We start from the raw sequence: 22,724 nt of genomic DNA, 5'->3' as shown, positions 1-22,724 counted from the left end.
AGTATATCCTAAAAGCTGCTGGGGGGCAGGGGTGGGGGAAATGATTCCAGTATGAGTTAGTATTTAACAAACTTGTAGGAAAAGTGGCATTTGGCTGAATCATTGCATTAACAGAATGGAACTTATTTTGGTTACTTAATCATATTCTAAATTGTGTATCTAATTTTAAAATAATTTTAGTATTTCTTTAATGCATAAGAATTCATAAATGTAATTAGATTCCCATAAACTGTGTATTCTTCCTCACAACAGCCATGAGGAGGAGGAGGAGGAATGGGCAGGGCCACTCCCCTGGGCCAGGTGCCCCGCTCCTACTTCCTGTGGATTCTTACATTTAATCCTCACAGCACACCTCAGAGGGAAGTACCATCATTAACCCCACTTAACACGCAGGCAGCTGAGACTAACAGAGTTGAAATAACGAAGCTGGTGGTCTGGGTGAACCACCAGCCCCGTGGCCTGCCAAGGAGACTCGTCCAGCCCTGGCAGCCCTCTACCACCTGCACACCATGGGAGTGAGCTGAACCCAACAGAGAATGTGTCTGTAAGACAGAGGACATCACAAACTCAGAGAGCCTGGGAAATGTGTTGTTTGTAAACGCTGACTTCTTCGAGCTGGGAAAAGAGATGCAGAGGTTCTGGAATCCAGAATGGACTGTCTTCATTGCTGTTACTCTGGAAACAACAAGAGGCTACAGCCAAAACTTGACATAATTCTTTCTACATGAGGTCTTGACTTAATTCACTATTCTGCTAAAAACCACAAAGATCTTAGAGAAGAATGACGGTATACATGTTGTATCTGGTTCCAGAGATACTAAAAAACCAAAGGTGCCCAAAGCAACAGAAACTGGAGTAATAATCTCCACCCTGACAGGATCTATTAAAGAGATGAACACCTTTCCCACACCTTTAAAGTATCTCATTTAAACCACTTCCGATTAAATGAAAACTTGCTGTATTTCTAAAGGACTTGATGGAAAAAATATAAATGAATACAATTTAATAAGCTATCTGGAAAAAAGAACCCTTTCAAACAAATAATAGCAGGAGGCCATAAATCATAGATAATCATAGACGAGGACATGAAGATTCTTCACCCAGAGGTCAGAAGAACAACATCACACAATTACTCGCCTGACTTTTCCTTAGCAGATTGCAGCAATGTGTTTTCCATCTCTAGTTCACTTCTGAGTCTACAGGTTTGGTAATAAAAAACAGCAAAATATCAGAACTCCATTCATACCTTTCTTCTTTTGTCTATTTTATGCCACAAGACTTTCTTTAAAATTGAGAAAAAAAAGTCATCTCAGTTTCTATCAAAAAAGGTAATTTGAAACTCTATATAAAATGAAAGCCCAAGTCAGTCAAATTAAATAAACAAAAGAATACTCTCTTACCAAGACTGCGTAAACCACTAGTTGAAGAAGCTGGTTAATATAAAGTAAATTATTTCCTATAGTGTTATGAACATTATTTTGTTACTTTAAATTCTACAAAGCAGGGAGACAAAGAAATTAGCATTTACACTCCAGGATGAACAACAGATGAGGGGCAGTGGAGGCAGGTCCCTGCAGCTAGAATGCACACTGTGTGCTCCCTGGGCCTCATGATTTCCTCCCACAGATACAATTCACAAATCCCACTATGTTTGTACTAAAAATAAAATACAAGACATTTTAAAAGGAAATGAAAACATCTGTAATCTCTTTGTATCCTCTCCCTGGTTAAAAAAAAAAACAAAACTAAATCAACTGTCTTATTTCTAATACATTGTGGGGGGGCAGGGAAGGAGTCTAATATGTATTGCTTGTACAGAGAAATCTCATGATTTGGTTAAAAACATCAGTGCCACAAATGAGTCAATGCTGCCTGTCTACAGGGGCCTAATGGCTAAGTGGCTTCAAACACATTAGCTCATTTTATCAGAGATGAAAAGAAACAAAAGTATTACGACCCCCAATTTTAAGAAATTGAAATTAAATGAATTAATAATAATGGTAACATCCTTGTCAGTATTCAGAGTCAGGGCATTTAGTTTCCAGAAATGTTAAATGTGTTATCGTTTTAAATATTATGTTCTATTCCATTGCTTTTTCTTCTTCTTCTGAGACTTTAATTATATGTAAATTGGATCTTCTTTGCCTGTCTTACACTTCAACCAGTTTTTCTCTGTCTTTTTATTTCTTTTGTTATCTCATCTTCATTCTCTGGCTTGTTTTTTGTTTTTCTCTAATGCTCTTTATTGTGTCGTCACTCAAGAGTATCCCTCCTGGGGTATGTCATAATTTTGTCTGGATCTATGACATAATTTTGACTCTTTCAACAATCTTTCCTGAGTGGTCAAATCTTGCTTCACATCTTCCTTTTCATTGCTGTTGATTGCTGTGCTTTCTTAGTGTTTACATTTCTAACTCAAGGTCTTTTTCATACCTAGAAATGCTCTTTTGAGAATATTTAAGTTTGGAATGCTGTGGTACAGTTTTCTTCAACTTTTTGTTGTTGTTGGATGGCAGGGATTTTCATCAGCTAAATTGTTTGGGTCCTCATTTTATCAAGAGAGATAGTTGCTTGTGCAGACAGAGATCATTTGCACCTCTGCATTTTTGTAGGTAGGGATAACAGTTTGGGTCGTGTGTGAGGTTCCTAATTCAAGAGGACACATTTTTGTCAGAACAGCAAACTATGCTTTTGTTGTTGTTTTAGGGTGTTTTATTTTGATTTTTTACTGGATACTTTTTTTTTTTTGGAGGAAAGAAAGAACAGTAGTGAAAGGGTCATGTGCCCTTCAATTTTCTTCTTTTATGGGATTCTAAACTCCCCTCCCTTGCTTCTTTTTCTCTTCAATGCACAGTTCTAAAAGATGCTTATCACTTCTTTTAAAGCTCTTCCCACCATATCATCATTTAAGCACTGGTTCCTTGCTTCCATGCTCACTTCAAAGTCCTTTCCTTCTAAGTCAGTGCTCTGATAGACAGACCAGTAAACTCTGTGGCATTATTTAGGGAAGCTACTCCCTTTTCCTTCCTCCCTCCCCCGTTCCCCTTCCACCCTCTCTTCCTTTCTCCCTCTCCCTGTTCCCTCCCTCCCTTTCCACCACTCCTTCCCCTTCTCCCTCCCTCCTCCTCTCTCCCTCCCTTCCTCTCACGACCTCCCCCCTTCCCTCTCTCTCTCCTTCCCTCCTCTCTCTCTTTCCCTCCCCCATTCTTCCTTTCTCTCTCTCTTCCCTTCCCTCCCTTCCTCTCTCTCTCTCTCTCCATCTCTCTCTCTGGAACTGGTTTTAGAACATGATAGGCCTTCTACCAGCTCCATTCTTCTCTCTTCCCCCACTGCCCTTGCTCTCAACAAGGTTTGCAGAAAGAGAGCAGATAATGATTCACTGGCATTTGATGTGTATTTTTCTAATTTCAAGTATTTTGAAGTTTGTATGCTTTTTGTCTTCTACTTATACTGAAGACATGGTTTTGTTCTTTGGTTTTTGTTTCTTGTTTTGTTTTCTTGATAATATTTTGGGTGTGTTGGCGTTGCTTCAGTCTTCTTTAAATCCTCTATAAAACATATGCCCTATCCAATTGTGATTTCATCTGAAAGACTACACAGAAAAGTAAAAGATTTTTTTTTAAGTTAAAAACATAATAAGATCATTCATGAAAGGTGTCTTGATTTTGCAGCAGTGTCACCTATGAGTAGGTCCCCAGGGGACCACTAAAGATGAGATGTCTTCAGAAACCATCCCAAACCACCCTCCCCCCTGCCATACAAACACCAGATTTGGCTGAATTTCCCAGTCACAGATGTGATGGCTTGTGAAAGAGGCCAAATGGCAGGGTATTACTAAAGGCGGCTTGCCTCCCCCAATAGTGCAGAAAAAAATGTAAATATATATGCTTGTCACATGGTTTTAAAATATTGTAAAATAGTATAATCCCAACATAAATCAAATCAGACTGTTAACCCTCACTTGTCATTATGCTCCAGGGCTGCTTTGGTGGCCATCACCATTGCCCTCAGCTCCTCCTTGGCCTGGTTGACATCTGCGGTCTTCACGGATCTCTTCTCCAGTCCCTTGGCATTAGCCAGGAGAGTCTAGGAAGGACAAGGTCATAATGGGTAAGACAGACACAGGATAGGTGAACATTTTCCTTTTTTGTTATTAGAGTGTATTCAAGATATCCTGAGTCAAAATAGAAATTCTAGGTAAAATAGGTAAATAGTATGAAAGGGGGGAGAAAATATTGGACAAGGGATAACTAGTCATGCAAAGATCTGGGTAAAATATTGTTTTTAAAATTTTAAGGTTTTATTTTCTTAAGAAAGTTAAAAAGTGGTAGGAGTTCACTGTGGGTTTGTGTGGGGAAAAGAAATGTTGAATAAAGTGCTCCAAGTATATTATCATGAGCACAAGAATTATTTCTGAATTGGTGAGAAACTATTTAATTTGATTATTCTACATGGATATAAAGCAATGCTGAACTCAAATGTGGAGACACAGAATCTCTGCTTCATTAGGTGAAAGGCTGCCACATTTCCAGAAACAGAAAGGATAGGATGCCCTGTTGGCCAGGGAAATTGTCATGCTGATATTTGATTGGGATAAAGGTATGTATGTTCCTTTTGGACTCAACCTCAAAAACTAAGGAATAGTGTAGACCCCCAACTGGAGGTTTGTTTATTCCTGTCAAACAAAAGCTCATTTTTCTGCAGCATGAAAAGCTCAAAACAAGGAAAACTTTGCACACATGCAAGTTTGAATTAAGGAGTAAATCAGATATGGGGAAGATGGCAATAGAGTAGGAGGACACCAGGCTCACCTTGTCCCTCAAATACAACTAGCTAACTATCAAATCCCTAAATACCCCCCCAGAAATCGACCTGAAGACTGGCAGAACAAACTCCACAACTAAAGACAGACAAGAGCCCACACTGAAGAAGGTAGGAAGTGTGGAGACATAGTTTGGGAGAGAAACGGATGGTGGCCAATGTGGTGGGGAGAGAGCCACAATCGCAAAGAAGGGTGAGAAACGGACTAGCACAGAGGGAAGCCCACATGGGGAACACGAAAACAAGAAAACAAGAGGGGCTGAATTTCGTGAGTTCTTGCAACTAGTGCGGCTTAAAGCCTAGAGATTTAAAGGTCAGTGTGCCCAGCTCAGGGAGAGCCCCGGGGGCATTGGGGCTACTCCAGAAGAGAAGGTAGGGCAAGCAGCCTGCAGACATACAGCATGAAAACAACAATCTGAAGAGTACCTGGAGCACACAGTGGGGAAGTTATTTGCTCATCTTGGAGTGTGTCCCAGAGAGGAAGTGTTCACAGAGAGACCCCTCTGGGAACAAAGGAACTGGCAGGTACCATTTCCTTCGCCAACCCTAGCACAAGCACAGGACCACCTGCGGGAACCAGTGCCACTTGGACACTCTCTACCTAACTTGCTTACACCAAGCCCTGCCCCAGCCCCCCATGCTTCAGTGGAACCTACTCTCCCAGCCACATCTGCCTTGGTCCCAGCACAGTGGGTCCCCTGCCCCAGAAGAGTGGCCCAAACCCCTGCCAACACCACATCTCCCAATCTGGGAGTTTGTCAGGGCCTTGGTTCCAGCGGTGGTGGTGACTGGTCTCATTTCAAAAGTAGAACACAGCTAGTTAAAGTGCACCACATTCAGGCAAGGGAACAAACACTGCCCACAACAGGCAATGAGAGCTTCTGCAGACAACTGGCCTGAAGGATAAAGTGGCCGGGACACAACAGCAGAGTGCATGCAGCACACGTTGGAAACACTCTCTGAAGTGCCAGGCTCTGCAGAACAGGGGACACTACACTGCAAGGCACTGCAGGACCTCTTCTTCATAAGGCCATTAACCTCAAGAACAGGAGACATAGCTGACCTTCTTAACACACATAAACAGGCACAGCGACTTAGACAAAATGAGAAGACAGATGAATTTGTCCCAAATTGAAAGAACCAGACAAGGCCAAAGCCAGAGATCTAAGTGAAACAGATAAAGTAACATGCCTGATGGAGTATTTAAAGTAATGATCATAAAGATACTCACTGGACTTAAGAAAAGAGTAGAAGACATAAGTGAAACCCTTAACACAGAGATAAGGAATGACATAGCAGAGATAAAGGGTTTAATGAACGAAATGAGAAACACACTCAATGGAATGAGCAGCAGGCTAGAAGCAGCAGAGGAATGAATTACTGACCTAGAAGACAGAGTGATGGAAAGAAAGTAATCAAGCTGAACAAAAGAGAGTAAAAGGAATTATGCAAAACAAGAAAACACTTGGGAACTCAGTGACTCCATCAAACATAATTACATTCATATTGTAGGGATCCCAGAAGAAAGAGAGAGAAAATGGGGTAGAAAATTTATTTGAAGAAATAATAGCTGAAAAGTTCCCTAATCTGGAGAAGGAAACAGATATCCAGATCCAGTAGGCACAGAGAAACTCCAACAAAATTTAAAAAAAAAAAAAAGCAGATCCAAACCAAGACATATTGTAATTAAAATGGGCAAAATGTAGTGATAAAGAAAAAAAATTTAAAGCAGCAAGACCAAAGTAGACAGTTACATATAGGGGGAACCCCATAAGGCTATCAGCGGATGTTTCAGTAGAAATTTTGCACCAGAAAGGGGTGGCATGAAATATTCAAAGTGCTGAATGGGGAAAATATGTAGCCAAGAATACTCTATCCATCAAGGCTATTATTCAGAATAGAAGGAGAGATAAAGAGTTTCCCAGACAAACAAAAACTAAAGGAGTTCATGACCACTAAACCAGCCCTAGAAGACATATTAAAGGGGACACTTTGAGTGGAAAGAAAAGACCAAAGTGACAGTATGAAGGTAGGAAACACAAAAGCAGTAAAAATTAATATTTCTGTAAAAAGTCAGTCAAGGAATTCACAAAATAAAAGGATGTGAATTATGACACCATATACCTAAAATGTGGGGAGGAGAAGACTAAAGAACGTGTTCAAACTTAAACGATCATCAACTTAATATAGACTGCTATATGTAGATGTTATATACAAACCTAATGGTAACACAAATTGAAAATCAGTAATAGATATACAAAGAATAACAAAACCCAAATATATCACTAAGAAAACCAACAAACCATGAAAGAAGAAAGGATCAGAAAACAACTTCAGAAACAAAGACAAAATAAGTAACAAAATGGCAATAAATACCTATCTATCAATAATTACTTTGAATGTAAGTGGACCAAATGCTCCAATCAAAAGACATAGGATGACAGAATGGATAAAAAACAAGACCCATCTATATGCTGCCTATAGGAGACTCATTTCAGACCTAAAGACACCTGCAGATTAAAAGTGAGGGGATGGAGGAACATTTATCATGCAAATGAGTGTCAAAATAAAGCTGAAATAGCAATACTACATCAGAATAAATAGATTTTAAAACAAAGACTGGAACAAGAGACAAAGAAGGATAATATATAGTAACAAAGGGGACAATCCAATAAGGAGATATAACAATTTTAAATATTTATGCACCCATGGGAGCATGCAAATAGATAAAACAGTTAATAACAAACATAAAGGAACTAATTGATAGCAATATAATAACAGTAGGGGACTTTAACACCCCGCTTACATCAATGGACAGATCATCCAATCAGACAATCAACAAGGAAACAATGGCATTGAATGAGACATTGGTCCAGGTGGATTTAACAGATACATTTACAACATTCTATCCTAAAATATCAGAATACACATTCTTCTCAGGTGTACATTCTCCAGAATAGATCACATATTGGGCCACAAAACAAGTATCAACAATTCAAAGAGATCAAAGTCATACTATGCAGCTTTTCCGACCACAATGCTATGAAACTAGAAATCAACTACAAGAAAAAATCCAGAAAGACCACAAATACATGGAGGTTAAATAACATGCTACTAAATAATGAATAGGTTAACCACAAAATCAAGGAAGAAATCCAAAAGTACATGGGCACAAATGAAAATGAAAACTCACGGTCCAAAACCTCTGAGATGCAGCAAAAGCTATTCTAAGAGGGAAGTTTATAGCAATACAGGCACACCTCAAAAGGCAAAAAGAAATCTCAAATAAACAACCTAACCTTATACCTAAAGGAGCTAGAAAAAATAACAACAAACAAAACGAAAAACCAGCAGAAGGAAGGAAATAATAAAGATCAGAGCAGAAATAAATGCTATAGAAACTAAAAAAAAAGTAGAACAAATAAATGAAATCAGGAGCTGGTTCTTTGAAAAAAAGCATAACAAAAACTGATAAAATAAAATTACAGAGGATGCCTGGGTGGCTCAGCTGGTTAAGCCACCAAATTTTTTTTTTTTTTTTAAGATTTTACCCATTTATTTGAGAAAGAGTGAGAGAGCAAGAGAGCCATTAAGGGAACAAGGTGGGGGAGGGGAAGAGTGAGAAGCAGACTCCCCAAAGAGTAGGGAGCCCGATGTGGGATTCAATCCCAGGACCCTGGAATTATGACCTGAGCCAAAGGCAGACACTCAACTGACTGAGTCACCCAGGTGCCCTCTTTTTCTTCTTTGTTTTGTTGTTTTTCTTTAAGCCTCCAACCCTTGATTTTGGCTCAGGTCATGATCTCAGGGTCGTAAAATTGAGCCCCACATCAGGCTCTGTGCTCAGTGGGGAGTGTGTTTGAGATTCTCTCTCTTCCTCTCTCTCTCAAAACAAATAAATAAACCTGTAATAAATAAATAAATAAATTAATTAATTAATTAATTTACAAATGAAAGAGGAGGAAGAACCACCCACATCACAGAAATACAAACAATTATAAGAGAATATTATGAAAAACTATATGCCAACAAATTGGACACACTAAAAGAAATGGATAAATTCCTACAAACATATAACCTACCAAAACTAAAGCAGGAAGAAATAGAAAATTTGAATAGACTAAATACCAGAAAGGAGATTGAATCAGTAATCAAAAAACTCTCAACAAACAAAAGTCCATGATCGTTTGGCTTCACAGCTGAATTCTACCAAAATTTTAAAGAAGAGTTAATACTATTTTCTCAAACTATTCCAAAAAATGGAAGAGGAGGGAAAACTTCCAAATTCACTGTATGAGGCCAGCATTACCCTGATACCGAGAGCAGATAAAGACATCACCAAACAAACAAACAAAAAAGAACTATAGGCCAGTATCTTTGATGAACATAGATGTAAAAATACTCAACATGATGCCTGGGTGGCTTAGTTGGTTAAGCGTCTGCCTTCAGCTTGGGTCGTGATCCCAGAGTCCCAGGATCGATCCCTGCGTCAGGCTCCCTGCTCAGCAGGGAGTCTGCTTCTCCCTCTGCCCCTCACCTTGCCCGTGCTTGCTCATGCTCTCTCTCTCTCTCTCAAATAAATAAAATCTTAAAAAAAAAAAATACTCAGCCGGGATGCCTGGGTGACTCAGTTGGTTAAGCATCTGCCTTCAGCTCAGGTCATGATCCCAGGGTCCTGGGATCAAGTCCCACATGGGACTCCCTGCTCAGCGGGGAGCCTGCTTCTGCCTCTGCTCCTCCCCCACTACCATTCATTCTCTCCCCTTCTCTTTGAAAAATAAATAAATAAAATCTTTAAAAAAAAATCCTTGGGGCACCTGGGTGGCTCAGTCGTTAAGCGTCTGCCTTCGGCTCAGGTCATGATCCCAGGGTTCTGGGATCGAGCCCCGCATTGGGCTCCCTGCTCAGTGGGGAGCCTGCTTCTCCCTCTCCCACTCCCCCTGCTTGTGTTCCCTCTCTCACTATGTCTCTCTCTGTCAAATAAATAAATAAAACCTTTAAAAAAAAATCCTCAACAAAATGCTAACAAACCAAATCCAACAATACATTTAAAAAATCATTCTACAATCAAGAGGGATTTATTCCCAGCATGCAAGAGTGGTTCAATATTTGCAAATCAATCAATGTGATACATCACATCAATAAAAGAAAGGATAAAAACTATAAGATTATTTCAATAGATGCAGAAAAAGCATTTGACAAAGTATAACATTCATTCATGATAAAAGCCCTCAAGTAGGTTTATAGGGAACATACCTCAACATAATAAAGGCCACATATAAAACAATATATACTGAACATCATACTCAATGGGGAAAAACTGAGAGCTTCCCCTCTAATGTCAGGAACAAGACAAGGATGTCCACTCTCACCACTTTTATTCAAAATAGTACTAGAATTCCTAGCCACAGCAATGAGACAACAAAAAGATAAAAGGCATCCAAACTGCAGATGTAAAACTCTCACTATTTGTAGATGCCATGGTACTCTATATAGAAAACCCTAAAGATCACCAAAAAACTACTAGAACAGATAAAGGAATTCAATAAAGTTGCAAGATACAAAATCAATGTGCAGAAATCTGTTGCATTTCTATATACTAATAATGAAGTAGCAGAAAAAGAAATTAAGAAGATAATCCCATTTACAACTGCACCAAAAATAATAAGACACCTAGAATAAACCTAACCAAAGAGGTAAAAGACCTGTACTCTGAAAACTAAAATAGTAATGAAAGAAATTGAAGAGGACACAAAGAAATGGAAAGACATTCCATGCTCATGGATTGGAAGAAAAAATATTGTTAAAACGTCTATACTACCCAAAGCAATCTACAGATTTAATGCAATCCCTACCAAAATACTAATAGCATTTTCCACAGAACTAGAATTTTTTAAATCCTAAAATTTATATGGAACTACAAAAAACCCAAATTGCCAAGTCAATCTTGAAAAAGAAAAGCAAAGCTGGAAGTATCACAATTCCAGACTTCGAGTTATATTACAGAGCTGTAGTAATCTAAACAGTCTGGTACCGGCACAAAAATAGACACACAGATCAATGGAACAAAATAGAAAGCCCAGAAACAAACCCACAATTATATGGTCAATTAATCTCTGACAAAGCAGGAAAGAATAGCCAATGGGAAAAGGATAGTCTCTTCAACAAATGGTGTTGGGAAAACTGGACAGCTACACTGGAAAAAAGGAAACTGGACCACTTTCTTATACCATATACAAAAATAAATTCAAAATGGGTTAAAGACCTAAATGTGAGACCTGAAGTCATAAAAGTCCTAGAACAGAGCACAGGCAGTAAGGTCTCTGACATCGGCCCTAGCAACATTTTTCTAGATATGTTTCCTGAGGCAAGGGAAATAGAAGCAAAAATAAAATATTGGCACTATATCAAAATAAAGCCTCTGTACAGTGAAGGAAACAATCAACAAAAATAAAGACAACCTACGGAATGGGAGAAGATATTTGCAAATGACATATCCAACAAGGGGTTAGTACCCAAAATATATAAAGAACTGACAACTCAATACTCAAAAAAGCAAAATAATCCAATTAAAAATGGGCAGAAGGGGAGTGCCTGGGTAGGGCAGTCACTTAGGCATCTGACTCTTGGTTTCAGCTCGGGTCGTGATCTCAGGGTCATGGGATGGAGGCCCACATCTGGCTTCACGCTCAGCATGGAGACTCCTTCAGATTCTCTCTCTCTCTCTACCCCTCCTGCTCATGCACTCTCTCTTTAAAATTAATAAATAAATCTTTTCTAAAAATGGGCAGAAGAAATGATTGACATTTCTCCAAAGAAGACATCCAGATGGCCAACAGACATGAAAAGTTGCTCAACACTACTCACCATCAGGGAAATGCAAAATCAAAACTACAATGCAGATACCACCTCACACCTATCAGAACGGCTAAAATCAACAACACAAGAAACGAGATATTGGTGAGGTTGTGGAGAAAAGGGAACGCTGTTACACTGTTGGTGGGAATGCCGACTGGTGTAGCCACTCTGGAAATCAGTGCAGATGTTCCTCAAAAAGTTAAAAAATAGAACTACCAGAACTACACTAGTCACCCCAACGACCTCATCCTCACTTGATTGTATTTGCACAGACCCTGTTTCCCAGTAAGGTCACACTCACAGCTTCCAAGTGGACGTAATGTTTTGGAGGACACTATTCAGCCAAGCCCAGCGGACTCATGGGGAAAATGCAGGGAAGATGGGGAATCCAGGCCACTGGGAGGCACCAAAGAGATGAGCATCACACACACACCCTACAGTAGGTAAGTTCAATGAAGGACAGCTTAAAAACAGTGTTGGAAACTCTATTTTGAGATATTTATGGGGTATTTTCTGAGTTTTATACTGTCATAACAAATTACCACAAATTTTGTGGCTTAACACAAACTTGTCATCGCCATTCTGGAGGGCAGGAGTCTGGGTTTGCTCTGCTGGGCCCTGCTAGGGTCTCCCTGGGCTGAAATCAGGGTGCCGGCTGGCTACCTTCCTTTCTCAAGGCTCTGGGGCACAATTTCCTCCAGGATCACTCAGGCAGTTGGCAGGACCCACTTCCTTGCGGCTGTAGGACTGAGCTCCTGTCCTTGCTGGCTGTCAGCTCCTGGACGCCTCTCTCTAGTGCCTGTGCGTGGGCCCTCCATCCCAGAGCCCCAACAGCCATGGAATCCTCCTCTCCCCCCAAATCTCTGACTCCCCTTCTGCCACTTCTCCCTTCTGAGCCCAGCCAGAGAAGGTTCCTGCTGTGAGGGACCCATGGGATCAGATTGGGCCCACCCAGGTAATTCTGGATAATCTCCCTATTTTTAGGTCTGTAATCTGCCTGCTTTGGACACCTAAGTGTCAATGTCCAGCAAGAAGTCGGAAACAGGTATAATCTGGAACTCCCAGGAAATATCTGGGTGACATATACAGAGCTAGGGGTCATCGATGTAGGGGTATGCAAATGTATCTCATAACCAGGGTGAGAGGGAGAAAAGAGAAGACCAATGCTAAGGAAAACAGTCAGGTGAGGACTGGGTTACAGAGGAATGAGCCAGAGAGATCACTGACAGTGGGTGGCCAGAGACACTGGCAAAACACAGGAAATGTGTATGCCCCCCCCCTCACTCCAGCGCTCACTCTGTGGGCAGGAGGTAAATTCTTTACCCATGGTGTCCTTCAGCTGTAGAGGCACAAATAGGGCTTCTTGGATTCAGAATGCTTTCTCCTACTCATGAAATATGAAGCAATGAAGAAATAGGCTTTATTTAGACACCTGGAGGATCAGCTGTTACCTTACACTGCGATGGGGAGGGGGACTGCAGAAGTATTGCCATGTAGAGTTCATATTCATCCTGTACAAAAAAAAAAAAAAAAATCCACTGAAAATGTGTTATATCACCACAAGGTAAGTTTCTTTGCAGGGATAAATAATATGGAAGTTAAGGATGTCGGTTTAGACCATTTCAAAAATTATAAAATGTTCCTTCAGTAGAAAACCAATAATATACACAATAAAGTGTATAAAATCTCACCAACTTTGAAGCACATTTGAGGGTTATCTGTTGATCGCCTCAGAATAGCATCCTAAAATACCTCGACACACATACAACACATGATCTCCTGCCATACAGATGCTCTGTGGGTCCTGCTCACCTGCCAGGGATGAGCTCCCTAGGTTTGGGGATGTTCTCTGGAGAACAGGCCACTGTATGGCTGCTCTTATTTAGGCCTTAGGCAATAGAAAGATATGGAAGCAACCTCATTTCAACTCAGCTTTGATATGAAGGCCACTTTCATCATGACATCACAGCAAACTTATAATTCCATAAGAATGTATATGAAATAATTATGCATAATTATAAAAGTTTATATGTTACATATGTACAATTTAGAAAAGCCTATAAATAGTTGGGAAACTTTAGTGGGGGGAAAAAATGGGCTTAAGGAGCGAGCTAGCTGGTTGTTTATTCACATGGGCCCACTTGTGATTTATGTGGCTATATGCACGTTACTTTGAGTCTGCGAGTGATTTTCATCATCTGTAGAATGGAGGCCATGATACTTGGCAGAATTTCTGTGAGAAATGCAATCCTGTGTGCAGAACATCATGTTTGGCTCTCAGTGGTTATGTGGGAAATAAACATTTTTTATTACCTTAACTTCTTTCAAGATATCACCAAATATCAAAGAACTATTACAAATATCTTCAAAGACTTCTCTGAAGACGTGCAGTCTGTTGAACTGCTGAGGGTCGCACACGCACACTTTCTGGAGCTCCTGGTAGATAAAGAGAACCAGCCATTTTAGGATGTCTTCATTTTCTTTTCCAAATAGCTTCTCGGTAGAGGAATAAGAATTTCCACGGGCCTTCTATCAGAGGGTCCAGCCCCCACCACTCCAGAATTGGGCCTGGACAGAGCCAGGCAGCAAACCAAGGTGCATCTCATTCCCTCTGAGCGGTGCTGAGAAGGTCTGATTGCACTGTTTTCAAAGGCGTTGGTCTATGTTTTCTTTATGCACTCCATGACACCCTGTACTTGTCCACAATGTCCCCAGGGTCTTCCTCTTTCCATTAGCCCTCTCAGCCAAAAGCCTCATCAGGTTTTGTTATTTCTCAGGTATGCTGCTATTTCTTCCATTCCGGCATTCTCACCCTTGCATCACATCTGCGGTCACTGTGCATGACTCACAGCCCCTGGGAGTTCACCAAAGCTCCTCCAATCATGCTAACCACCTTCCACAGACATGGGTGACTCCAAGCAGACTGTACCTATGTTACTTAACCATCTACTCCTGCCTCACTCTCCCCTCACATGCTTCCATAGTGAGTTAGGCAAACCTTTCGTCAGATGTGTCTGCTATCCATGAACATTGTACGTACCACAGCTGCCAGGCAGCATCGGATGCTCTGCCTATGAAGCCACCTCCAACTGACCTGTTTCCAGACTTAGCCTTCCTTTACTTCTCCCTATTATCATCTACATCATGTCACAACTGGTAGGTACACTTTCTAGCTGGAAATGTAAAGAGGGTGCCTGAATGCGGGTCTCCACCCACAACATTTAGACACCTGGGACTACAGCAGTTTCCCCACAGCACTGCAAAATCACCCTCCTTACCTGTTTCAACTTCTTTTCATGGCATATTGCTGCCTTGCTCCCAGTGAAATCATGCTTCATGAGATCCTGCTTTGCAAGAACTTCTTTTTGGAAACACAAGAACTTCTTATACTTGTCTGCCTTCGTTATGCCAGCTAAGTAGGAGCTGATGTACCGGTACTCATCCTTGGGTCGGGGAGACATCGCACACTGACGGCTGGACTCCACTGGTCTGTACTTGAGAACCTTCATCTCTGGCAGTCTCAGCTCTTCTCTCCTCCGCAGTTCTGGAGAAGCCTCTCTTCCTGGAGCCTTCCTTGGAAAGAAGTCCTCTTCTGAAGTGTGGGAAATATGCTCCAGAGGGTCCAAATACCTGAATAGTGGTGTGGTCTGGGCATCTTTTGGACTCAGAGCTGTATTGATGGTAAAATAAGCCAAAGCATCTTTCATCTTTGCAATCTTCTTATCAGATGGCTTTTCTATTTTGAAGATTTTTTCCCCCTTTGGTCTATTGGCATGGGGCCAGTGATATAGGATTGTCTCAGGTGGCCTGTAGAGCTTATTGGAATTCAAGTGCCCAGAGGTGTAGAGATAGATGTCATTTCTGTGGTCTTTCTGAAGTTTGTTCAGTAGTTTCGTTAGATTGCATAAAGTCCTATCACCTTGCACCTCACAGTGCTTCCACCTCATGTAAACTGGTCAGAAAAGATAATAAGATTATTAAATATTAGTTCCATAATAAGACAGTAAGACAGCTGTGTGCATTTGCTAAGCTGGCATATCTCATTCCCAGAGGAGGAGCTGACAGACACAGACAGAAAACAGCACACAGGCCAGGCCTGGCTGCAAACAGAGGGCTGCTAGATACACACGATGTGCAGTTCTGATCAGAAAGCCCAGGGCCCTGCAGGGACGCCTGGCCTGCTCAGTCCATAGAGCATGCAACTCTTGATCTTGGGGTTGTAGGTTTGAACCCCATGTTGGGTGTGAAGATTACTTAAAAATAAAATCAGGAAGGAAGGGAGGGAGGGAGAGAGAGAGGGCGAGAGGGAGGGAGGGAGGGAAGGAGTCCCTCCCGGGCCCTTCAAAGCCAGGAAGAAGCGGGGAGGGACTTTTGATGGTTTCTTACCATATTAGCAAGAGTTCTGGAAGGAAAGTTTTAACAGTGTAATTACGATTCATAATGATGGCACTTAGAGACATTCACCCCTAGGAAATGTTTTCCTTTCTCTCTTAATATTGAAAGGTCTCAGAGTCCCTGATCGAACCCCTCAGTGACTGCGGAGCCAGTCACCCCTTCTCCTCCAACCCCCCCTTGTAGGAAGGTAAGGAGCCACAGAGTAAAACCTGTGGGTAAGTTGATGGGGACCCCAGCTCCTTCCACAAAGGTCCCTGCTTCTCACATGTCCCAGTGGTAGGGCTCCACTGGGGCACATGGTCCAGGACATAAAACTGTAAAAACATGGCTTTCTGAGTCAGTTTCCTAACCATGTGGTCTCATAGAGCTTACATAATCTCTCTGAATCACAGTTTCTTCCTCTGCAAGATCAGGATCATCATCCTACTCAAAAGGATTGATTGACAGCTAAATGGAACTGCATTTGGCAGAGGAGCCCATGGCCTGAAACTGATACTCCATAAATGGTATCTACTTTGAAGAAAGGACACTCTAGGACGGGGAACACCTCATGAACTGCTTCTGGTAGAACATGAGTTGGCCCAGACTTCAACATGAGGCAAGGAGATTTCTTTTTGGCCATGCACTGTGAGGGCCACAGAGCAGCTAGCCCACGGCTTCACCTTCCCAGAGAACGCTGGAGGAAAGAATAAGCAGATTTCCGTCCCACCATGTCACCCGAGCCAGGATAGATACTGGCAGCAGAGTGGTAAAGCAGGCCCATCGGAGCCCTCAAGGGCCCGTTCTGAACTCGCACAGACTGGGCATTACCCAGGCCCATAACCCTGTCACACCCGCCGGTCCTCACAAGGATTCCGTCTATAACTGGTTTTGTCCCTATTTTGTAAAAGGGAAGCTGAGAAGGAGTTCTGGGACCCACCCCGGTCCAGACACCTAACAAGTGGCAGAACTGATTCCTGAATACAACATTTTTACCCAAACTGCTGGATCATCTCTCTCATTCCACTAGCACCTGAGCAATGCAGGGGAGGGCTTTCTGGGACCCATGCCACATCCAAACCCTTTTCCCTGCCCAATGCATGTAATGACAATAAATCAGGACACATGATTTCCTCTGTTTTCGCCTAAGAAAAGAAAGGCCCAGAGAATCTGAAGAAGTAGAATCACTTCTATCACTGTGTAACAAATTATCATAAACTAAGTAGCTTCAAACCCATGTATTAGATCACGGTTCTATGGGTCCGAACACCAGCATGAAGGAGTTAGGTTCTCCGCTCAGGATATTACAACACAGATACCAAAATGTGGGCGTGGTTGAGGTTTTGGGAGCTTTGGGAGAAAACCTGCTTCCAGGCTTATTCCTGTTGTTGACAGAATCCAACTCCTTGTGCTTGTAGGACCGAGGTCCCCACTTGCTGGTTGGCTGTTGGTGGGGGTCACTCTAAGCTCCCAGTGACTACCCTCATCCCTGAACACATGCATCCCCACATCCCTGAGTCCCCTTCACATACTTCTCACGCCCCTACCCTCTGACCCTCCTCTATGACCAGCTTCATGTGATTAGGTCAGGCCCACCCAACACACTACCTGTCTTGAGGTCACTAGTGCTATGGGACATAGCACAATCACAGAGCACTCTCTCCTCATGTTCAAAGTCTTGAGGACTATGCCAAGTACACACCAGAGGTCAGGGAAACTTGAGCCATCCCAGAGTTCTCCCCATCTCAGGGATGTTGCCAAACCCAGAGCACAGTCTCCCCTTGCCTTGTCCGATGAAGAGACAAATCAACCTTTCCCATCTGTGTGGTCAGATATTAGAGCAAATACTTCCAGCAGTGGGATTCTTGAGAATTTCTCCCTATCGATCAGCTTATTACTTTAAAGAAACCACTTATAAAATGTTAAAATATTAATAGAACCATCTTTCAAGAGAGTTAATCATTATAATTCATCAAAGGCATAAACACTTAAAGACATTAAACACACATTGTATTTGTTGGGCTTCTCCAGAGGACAGAACCAATATGATAGAGAGAGAGAGAATATGTAAAGAGATTTGTTATAAGGAACTGGCTCACATGGTTATGCCCTCTGGCAAGTCCAAAATTTGCATGATGGTCAACATGCCGGACACCCACTTCATGCCCAAGGCTTTCTGCTAGAGAATTCCCTCTTGCTCTGGGGAGGTCAGTCTTTATTCCATAAGGCCTTCAACAGATTAGATGAGGCCCACCCACATTTCAGAGAGCAATCTGCTTTACTCAAAGTCTACTGATAGAAATGTTAATTTCATCCAACAAACATCCTCAACAGAAATATCCAGAATGAAATTTGACCAAATATCTGGGCACTGTGGCCTAGCTAAGGTGACACCTAAAATCCACCATCACATGCATTATTCCAATTCTCTTTGGAAAGTGGGAGAAGGAGGCAGCTCAGTTGTGTTTCTTTTATTTCCGAATAGGATTTGAAACCACCAGAAAATTAGCAAAATCATTTTCCTACTTAGAATATTTTTCTTTAGATCGCAACAAGACTTGCTTCACTAGATTTAGAGAATCTGGATTCCATTTCTCTCTGCCAAGTTCTTACAATATGTACCAGGGATCCCATACTGGCAATAAATATATTAATTTCTTTTCTACCTGAAAACATTGTTTGTCATTTGCATATTCCGCCATCTCAAACTGACAGAAAGAGAACAGAAAAGGTTGAAATAATTCATTGGAAAATGTCGTTCTTTACCAAATAATTGGGAAACGAACTTAAGTAAAACCAAACCAATGTTGAATAGATATTGATAAGACATAGTAATAGGTTTTTTGGACTAGGTTTAAATTAATAAATATTTCAGACATCAGCACTTGACATTTTTAAATACAGGATGTTGTTTTTGGTGGTTCATCTTTTCCAAGACAGAAGCAATAGGTCTTTAATGTCAAAATTATTACAAGTCCCTTCGCTGTGTTATGTGATGTCAGGGAACCTTGGGATCCCATGCACATCTTCTTGTGCTGTCTCCCTCACCTCCGGACTTAAGTCGGCAAACATCCTTGTGGTATGTGTTAGAGGCAAAAATTCAGGGAAAAGAGCAGGCCAATCCCCACAGACTCCTTGCCCTGTGGGGCAGGTACGACCAAAGGAGAGACCCGGAGCCTTGGGGAACACGGCAGGCCAGGCTGGGTGCTTGAACTCCTAAAAGAATCCATGTGGGGCCCCTCTGTGCAGATCCTCTCCCCGTGGCTGTTTGGTCCTCCCCCATGTTAATCACCTGTAGGATGTTTAAAACTCTTCTCAAGATTTTAAGCTCTCTTCCCTGAATTCTGCAGATGGTTTTGTACTGGCCACCAACTGTAATGCTCTTCTCCTTTGATTGCTCCCTTTCCTCAAGGGAAGAAACTGTTTTATGAACATCGGCATCTTCAGAAAAAGACCAAGGGTAACTGTTTTGTTTCATGAATAAATGTGGAAAAGAAGTCATATTTTTAGAATTTTAAATAATAAGGTAAAATTCTACTCTGTACTACACTGCTGTCTCCCTTGGATTCCCCAGCAGCAATCTGAAAGTCCAGTACGGAATGCGCTATGGGACAGGGAGAAGGTAGGAGCCGTGGGAGAAGCACACATCTACGTGCTGGAGTGAGGAAGGGAAACCACACCTTACGTTAATTATCTTAAACTGGTTGGACATGAAAAGCAGATTAATGGATCCGCCTAATTCTATGCTCTTGGCAAAGGGACTTTGCAGATTTCATTAAAGTTACGACCTTAGAATAAAGAGATTATCCAGAATTACCTGGGTGGGCCCAATCTGATCCCATGGGTCCTCACAGCAGAGAACCTTCTCTGGCTGGGCTCAGAAGGGAGAAGTGGCAGAAGGGGAGTCAGAGATTCGGGGGGAGAGGAGGATTCCATGGCTGTTGGGGGCTCTGGGATGGAGGGCCCTCGCACAGGCACTAGAGAGAAGCGTCCAGGAGCTGACAGCCAGGAAGGACAGGAGCTCAGTCCTACAGCCGCAAGGAAGTGGGTCCTGCCAACTGCCTGAGTGATCCTGGAGGAAATTGTGCCCCAGAGCCTTGAGAAAGGAAGGTAGCCAGCCGACACCCTGATTTCAGCCCAGGGAGACCCTAGCAGGGCCCAGCAGAGCAAACCCAGACTCCTGCCCTCCAGAACAGTGATGATAAGTTTGGTTTGCTTTAAGTCACTAAATCTGTGGTCATCTGTTATAGCAGCAGAAGTAAACAAACACAGCGTGTGGTTCCCAGGACTGGAAGGGCCGGAGCGTGATGACAGTGCGGGGAGGGCTAGTGGCCAGCAGAAGAGGCAGGAAAATCACTAAGTAGTCTTGACAATTCAGGGAGAGCCAGCCCAGGGGAGGGGGGGTGTCCACCCACAGCACACCACTGCCCCGCCCAGGGATCCCAAATGGAAGAATGCAGTCGTAGGGCCCAACATTACAGAGGAGAGCCTCCAGTTTCTTTCCGTCCATATTAAAGAAAAACTAACCTCCAAAGGCTAGAAGACCGTAAAATATTCCCGCGGCCCCGCTGCATAGCTGGGCTGCGGATGCCTGGGCCCCACCGCTGTTGGGTGCTTACCTTTGCACTGCACCCGATTTACTTGTAAGGGATTTACTCGGCGACTAATTTTTCCTCCTATTTTTTATAGAATATGTACTTATTAAGAATTACCAAAATAAGACGAGAGCCTTCTCTGCGTCCAGCCACCATGTCTGCAAGCTTTGCCGAGGGCACGCAGTCACCTCGCAATTTAAATCTTACGGGTCAGTTCTTGAAAGTTGAGTACCATGAACACAGATGTTGCTAGGCAAAAATGGGCTCAGCTGTTCTGTGTACACAGGGCCGCGTCTGTGGGCACCCACCAGCTCCACCTCCCGCTACCCAAACACCACTCGGCACAGAGAGAAACAACTGTTCTGCGCAAAACTGAGGAATCATGCACGGCCCGAGAAAGACTTCTCTGTGCAGGGGAAGCCAGCCGGAAGCCGAGAGGAACTTTGAAAGCGCTAAAACAGCGCGATTGGAAAATCAATTAGACCACGTGCCCAGAGACCAGACAGACGTGAGCATTTAGAGGCTTTATAAAAAAAAGGGGGGGTTTTCGTGCACACAGCAAGTGGAGTGATTGCAGGAGGAACAGAAACCATATTGTCGAGAACTCATGGGAGAGGAGTGCCCTCAGCACCCTCACTTCACGGGGGTGGGGGGGAGGCTGAGCCACAGGTGGTTTAAGTCAGGGCTCAGCGGTCAGTCTGGGCTGCCTGCCGGCCGGGCTCTCACCTGCCCACTAAGCCACGCGCGCCGGAGAGTGCGCCATGCACTTGCAGGTAATGGAATTTCTTTCAAAATATGTTACAGTTCAGACTGTATTGCTCCATCCAGTAAGCTTTCTCTCAACTCAAAATTCCTCTGCAGGCCACGGTGTGGTGGGAAAGCGTTGCCTTCGGAGTCAAAAGAGCCGGGTGACGTCCCCCCGCCTCCGGGTCCTAAAATCACGAGAGTAACCCTCGCCTTCGGGGACCGGAAGCTAAAGAAACGCGACGGCTGTCCTGTGGTTGGTGGCGGCGTGCCAGGGAGCGTGCCCTCCAGTGGGTGGCTCTTTAGAAAGCACACTCCGAACAGCGTCTAGAAATCTCCCCCGTCATCCCTCCTCCTCCCAGAGGACACACACGTACGCGCGCACGCCCTGGTTCCTTTGAGTGTGACTAGTAGGCTTTCCGAGGAGGCACGGCGTCCCCAGACGCAGCCCTACACTCTGGTGACCCGGGGCTGAGGTGCAGCCACCAGAAAGGTTTTCATTTTCCCTCCGGGTTCGGAGCCGGTGGGGTTCTGGGCAATCGCACATCCAACAAACCTCAGACGGCAAACACAGAGCGCTCAGCGCACACTTACACTCGGGCTCTGAACCCCCGGCCATCGCTCGGGCACCGCGGCTCCGGACTGAGGCCGCAAGTTACCGCGGAGACCGACAAACATTCGAAGGCCCTCCCCTGCTGGGGGTGGGGGTGGGGGTGGGGTTCCTCTGCTGCTGGGCAACCCCCACCCAGCCCTGCCCTCCGCCCCGCCCTCCCCGGCACGCCTTCCTGAGCAGGGAGTACCAGGTTTCCTGGCTTATTTTACTTTTTAAATTAAAACACTTTCTGTCATTTGAGAAACATCAAAATACCCTTGTACACTAATACTTTACCAAAGCCTGGGGAACAAAAAAGGCAACTGGTCTTTGGGCATCTTTATACAGACATTCAGGTTGCACGATGCACACCTCATGCAACTGTACCTGGCGTTCTAGCACATCGTAGGTGTCAGTCACTAAATTATCATTTAGTTATTTTCCTAGTAGGGAGGTGAGATCACGTGAGGTAAAATAACTTGGCCAAGATCAGTTAGTTAGCAAAGTATAAGAATGTAAATGCACATCTCTTTGCAGTCTGTGCGCTTTCCTCAGGCTATGCTAAGGAAAGAAGAAAAGCTAAGGGAAGGGAAGAAAAGCTAAAAATCTCTACGTTTCCTATCTTTGAAAACTGTAGTTCTATTTAAATTTCTTCCAGCCAGGGAGGATTCGAGTGTCCTGGCATGGCGGCTGCGACTCTCAGACGTGACTTTGGGCAGCCCCTCACTGCTGCCCAGCTC

The 22,724-nt window shown here is 43.2% G+C and overlaps 1 protein-coding gene across 3 annotated transcripts in view; it reads right to left on the bottom strand.

The window, feature by feature from the left end:
- The window catches only part of C7H6orf118 (chromosome 7 C6orf118 homolog), a 43,898-nt gene extending 21,852 nt beyond the window's left edge, over positions 1-22,046 (bottom strand). The window contains exons 1-6 of one of the 3 annotated variants that reach the window (XM_027602749.2): positions 21,987-22,046; positions 14,958-15,631; positions 13,993-14,115; positions 13,131-13,190; positions 3,962-4,086; positions 1,138-1,196 (exon numbers count right to left, since the gene is read on the bottom strand). In XM_027602749.2, coding sequence (XP_027458550.1) covers positions 1,138-1,196; positions 3,962-4,086; positions 13,131-13,190; positions 13,993-14,115; positions 14,958-15,631; positions 21,987-22,011 — 1,066 coding nt within the window. In that variant the 5' untranslated portion in view covers positions 22,012-22,046. Of the gene's footprint in view, positions 1-1,137; positions 1,197-3,961; positions 4,087-13,130; positions 13,191-13,992; positions 14,116-14,957; positions 15,632-20,672; positions 20,799-21,374; positions 21,496-21,986 lie in introns of those variants that run through there. The other 2 variants (XM_027602750.2, XM_027602751.2) reach the window with 2 other exon arrangements.
- Positions 22,047-22,724: the final 678 nt, after the last annotated feature.

The sequence above is a fragment of the Zalophus californianus genome, chromosome 7 (assembly GCF_009762305.2).
Source record: "Zalophus californianus isolate mZalCal1 chromosome 7, mZalCal1.pri.v2, whole genome shotgun sequence".
Taxonomy (NCBI): Eukaryota; Metazoa; Chordata; class Mammalia; order Carnivora; family Otariidae; genus Zalophus; species Zalophus californianus.
The sequence above is the reverse complement of the archived record's forward strand: the minus strand, read 5'-3'. Positions and strand labels throughout refer to the sequence as shown.